This window comes from Montipora foliosa, chromosome 2 (assembly GCF_036669935.1).
Source record: "Montipora foliosa isolate CH-2021 chromosome 2, ASM3666993v2, whole genome shotgun sequence".
In the NCBI taxonomy this organism is placed as follows: Eukaryota; Metazoa; Cnidaria; class Anthozoa; order Scleractinia; family Acroporidae; genus Montipora; species Montipora foliosa.
The window spans coordinates 54,692,051-54,697,050 of NC_090870.1; the positions used below are offsets into that span (position 1 = coordinate 54,692,051).

Consider the following 5,000-nt stretch of genomic DNA (forward strand, 5'->3'; position numbering starts at 1 on the left):
CCTATTTTATCCAACTGACTTTCTATTATTGAGCTCCATAAGGGTATATTTTGTTTAAGGATCTACTAAAACGCCATTCGCGTTACATGACTTTCGACGCCATTGCAGGCTAAGTTAATGATTCTACTGTGTCCACCAGAGAAATCTACGCATTTCCACTACCCTCTCGATCCTAAGAAAATACTCGCAGAAGGCTCTATCCACAAAGACACCACTTACCAGGGGAGTGACAGGCAAGACTTTTACCGACACGGAAAAAAAAAAAAAAAAAAACTAAAAAAAAAAAAAGAAAACAAACAAACTAAACGCAGACCTTGACTGGGTTTGCCCATAGGCAACCCAGTAAAAAGCTAAATATAACGCCTAGGGAATGTGAAGCCTCCCTACAGACCTCTTGGATCTTACAACAGGAGCGGTTACTAAATCACCATCTTTTCCTACTTCCTGTTCACTGCATGCAGAATATGCACAGAAATAATGGTCGCGAGAGTTGCCAACCAATATAAGTTCATTTTCTTGAATATTCTGCTCTATTTTCCCTCTTCAGGATCACTGCCATCGAGAGATGGCGTTGTGACAGACAATTTATTCACTACTGGTGAAATTCTTGGTATGAAAAAATTGCTCAGTTCGGAGGAAACAATTTGGAGCTTTGCAGGCACAGAAACTTCAGATGAAACATCCGCAGTGACGTCCTGTCACTCTTGGTCTAGTCAGCCAACGCCTTCAAGCTTTATGAAGTTGTCAGCTTGGAGCAAATTGGCAAACATCTGTTTGAACGTTAGTGGATGGAGAGCGACCCCTGACCGTTTCTGCAGTGTATTAGCAACTGAGGGGGAAATAAATATCAAAACAAACCATATTTGTAGCAAACAGCTTGCATGTAAGCTTACTCTTAATAACACTGATAATTGCTTCGTTGCTGTTATCTTTCTCGTGGAGGAATGGAATCGCAACAGTTATGGTGAACTTGTCGTTTATGACAAGGGTGAGATTCTGAAAGCTGTTCATCCGAAACCAGGAAGACTGGTTATCTTTCCTGCGAGGTTGGAACATATCATCAAGCCCCCAGCCATAGACTATTCAGGAAGGTTGTATGCCATGAAAGTTTACCTATCAGTTTTGGATAAAAGGAGGCAAATTCCACATGAATTGTCAAAGGATGACAATCATGTATTTCAACAAAAATTGTGGCCTAGTTTTAAACTTTTGTCCAAAGCTAATGATCTATCTAAAGAAGACGTTCAAGTAGACGTTAAAAAATTCATCACTAGGAATTTTACCACTAGGGATGGCCGTAGTATTGTCGTCTTTGATGATCTCATTCCAGTGAAAGATCTTAACGCTTTAATGCACACAGTCAGGAGCAGTGGGTATACTGATGATGCTGCTAGCAAAAACAGTGAAGACAACGTACAGTGGATCATGGCATTTGAAGTTGAGGAGTTTGTTCAGACTTTGATGTGGCAGCTTTTTAGCCAAATTGTAACAGCTGTCACAGGAAAGCAGGGCTATTACCCTTATGATATTGGGTGTAATAACATTCAGAGTTCAGACACACCTACCATTCACAGAGATTGTGCACCTCATGAAAATGAATTTACTCTTCTTGTTTACTTGAATGAAAACTGGACCAAGAACCATCATGGAGAAACAGTCTTCTTTACTGATATGGAAGGGAGTGAGGTCATCTTTGCTGTGCGTCCGAAGTATGGTCGTGTTACTATTTTCCATGGCACAATTCCACACAGTGCACGTCCTCCTCCCTTGACATTTGCTGGTAAGTTATTCAATAAATGTTTTTGGGTTTGGAAAGTATCGTAAAGTATCTAAACAAACCAGTGGACAGTGAAAGAAACCACGGGAACACATGAGCCCAACAATTTTCCCCTCTCGCAACTGAGTGGCTTCATTATAAGCTCAGTTGGTAGAGCAATGCACCGGCATTGCACCAGCATCACAGAGGTCATAGGTTCGAATCCCATTCGAAACTCCTGAAGCTTTCAGTTGTCTATAAGAGACAATTGCTTAAATTGTCCACGTAACTGTGAGGATCATTTCTCTCTGGGATCTTTTTGATGGTTATAAAACCCTGTAAACAAAACTTGTTTGAAAATATTACTTGCACAGTGAGCCTCAACCTTTCTTGTGTATGTTTGACTTGAATATTCTCTAGGTGCAAGGTTTAGTTTTGCTGTCAAAATGTCACCATCCAAAGAAATTGCTGACAAAAAGGCTCTTACTCTGGACCTTGATGTTTTGTATGAGCTTTTGGCGACACTACAAGGTGCTGAGGAAAGGAAATTAAGGAATATCATACGAGACATTAATGATGGCAAAGTCGATCAAGAAACAATCCAAAATATTTTGGCAGAGTATGAAAGAAGGTTACTATAATGATAGCAAGTCTACTATATTGGACAAAACTCTTGGGAAAACGTCCAACTTTAAACATCATTTGACATGCACTCACAAAGACTGCAGACTATTGGGTTGGAGGTTATGGATTAATGGCTCCCATCTGGAACAAAAACTAAGGTTTTGAAATAAAGTGGTTTGCTCAGTTGGTTGTGCATCAGACTTCTCTGCGGGAGGCCGCAGGATCAAAAACTCCGGCCAGACCAACTCTCAGGGTGTTAAGTAAATAAATGAGGAGAAAGTGTTTCCTTTGCCAGTTTGTACTCTCCATTCAATGTGGATAAGGACGATAAACCATAGTTCCCATGTCACAACACTTCAATGTTCATAACCCTGTGCCAATCCTGTGGAACATAAAACCATACAGAATTCGAAAAGAGTAGGACACAGACTTCCCAGTGTTGTGGTCTATCGTCTGTAGTATATCATGGTTGAGAGCATGAGTAAATGCTTGGTGATATTAGCTACACCTATCGAAGGAGACTCTGCTTGCAGGTTAAGCTACACCAAGCTGCTCTAAAATCCGAGGGTAAAGAAAGATGTGATGATGATCATGCTTTCTCAAAATCTGCTTGTTCAAAATCGACTTGGTGGTGATACCGTATTTACCCGTGTATAAGTCGACCTTTTGTGGTCTCAAAAGAAGCTCCAAAAATCGCCCTCGTCTTATACATGGGTCAAAGATTTCGAGACAAGTTTCAGCTAAGTAATTTATTCAAAATTAACATCATAATGTGGTCTTTGGGCATAACGAACGCAGTGGACGAAAGACTTCAAAATGAATGTACTTAAGCAATTCCAGTTGAAATGAAAAAGGATTTGTTTTACTTTAAATGTTGAAGATACTCACAAGCACAAATATGAGATAGACACTGGAAATTTTCGTTTTCCAAAGGCGGAAAGCTCTAAAAAACATTCTCGTTTCTTCAAATAAAACGCGATCCTTCAATGGCTTAGTAACCTGGCGCAATACCTCATGTTTGCGTGCAAGCATGATCGTCACTCGTGTTGCCTGAAAATGCTGGTTGGCATACATGCCAACTCTCCCGGATTATCCGGGAGTCTCCCGGATACGGAACGAATCTCCCGGTCTCCCGTACGGGTCATTAAATCTCCCGGATAAAAGCGACTCTGAACCTTTCACAGACGTTTCTCTATTCTAGACTCAAATTGCATCCCCAAGTTTAAAAAAGATCGATTTTTTCAAACTCGTTTCATTGTTTCTTAATGCATTTCTTCATCTCTGAGTCTCAAACACTAAACAAAATGACTTCCTTTAGCTATCATAGCCATATAACCGATTGTTTGATTGGATCTCCGATTCACCAATAAAAATTCTTGACATAAGTACCCTGTTTTCCCGCAAATTCACAATGGTGGCAGAACATTCTTGTATTCTGAAGGAGCTGCTGGGGGATGGGTAGGTGCGTTTAGGGGGGGGGGGGGAGGAGGGAGAGGAGGGGAGGGGGTAGGTTGATTGAGGGGGGAGGGGTGGGGAGACCGGATGGAAAAAATCTCCAGATTTTCGATCTCCATAGGTTGGCATCTCTGGGTTGGTAATGATTGTTTTTTATTCTTTATACAAACCTGGAAAACCTGGAGGATTTAAATGCTTTTGCAAACTTTGTATTGTGTGGTTTATGAGTTTTGTTTCGTTTGCCATGCGAGAAATTATAAGTCAAGCACCAATTAAACCTTGCACGTTTCGCATCGTTTTTGAAGTTATTTTCAAAGATTGACTCCTGCTTCTGTGATGTTGTGCTTATCCTCTAAAGCCCTTTATCCTTGAACAACGAAACAGGTTAGTTTGAGGTTTACATGTTCGATTTTCTGAGAACTTTTTCGAAATTCAAGGACAAAATGCCGGCACATACAACAACCGCTGAAGCACAAAACTATTAACCGCTCGAGGCCCTTAATTTTTTGTGAATCCACAGTTCCAGAAATCGAAGAATGCAAGATTAGTAATCCCATGAACATTTAGCAAAGAAATTAAGAAATTACTTTTTTTGCCATCAAAAATGGGGGGTCGACTTATACATGGGATCAACTTATACACGGGTAAATACGGTATGTCCTTGGCCTTGGGGACTGGGGCTCTATTGGAACAAGAATCCTGTACTTCTTTCCAGTCAAGAGTATCTATGGGCAAATTCAATAAAATTATTGAATATGGGTTATTGACCAAGCGTGAGGTGAAGATGGCTGGATATTGGCCGAGTTCTTTATTTTCCTGTTTATTCAAGGTTCATAAGCACGCAAAAAAAGAACAAGGCCAATATCCAGCCAACTTGACCGAACAAGCTTGGTCAATAATGGATTTATTATATGGGATAAAACACCAAACAATGATCTTTGATCTTGTGGGACCAAGCGAGAAATCCCAAGTGGGCGAGATAGCTCCATCTTGCCCCGCTCCGGTAGCCATTCACAGCCTGGGATTTGGTCATGGAGCTAGTCGTTAGCCCTACTAATGGAAATGGGCTCACACAAGGACAGAGAAAAACTCTGACCACACAAGGACAGAGAAAAACAATTCGCACCCTGGTGTGGACCCATTTCCATTAGCAGGGCTAATGCTC

The 5,000-nt window shown here is 40.9% G+C and overlaps 1 protein-coding gene across 3 annotated transcripts in view; it reads left to right on the forward strand.

Annotated features, from left to right (window-relative positions):
* Positions 1-348: 348 nt before the first annotated feature.
* The window catches only part of LOC137993581 (uncharacterized), a 19,385-nt gene continuing 14,733 nt past the window's right edge, over positions 349-5,000 (forward strand). For 2 of the 3 annotated variants that reach the window (XM_068839520.1, XM_068839522.1), the window contains exon 1: positions 349-1,780. In XM_068839520.1, the coding sequence (XP_068695621.1) occupies positions 478-1,780 (1,303 nt within the window). In that variant the 5' untranslated portion in view covers positions 349-477. Of the gene's footprint in view, positions 1,781-2,176; positions 3,816-5,000 lie in introns of those variants that run through there. The other variant, XM_068839519.1, reaches the window with a different exon arrangement.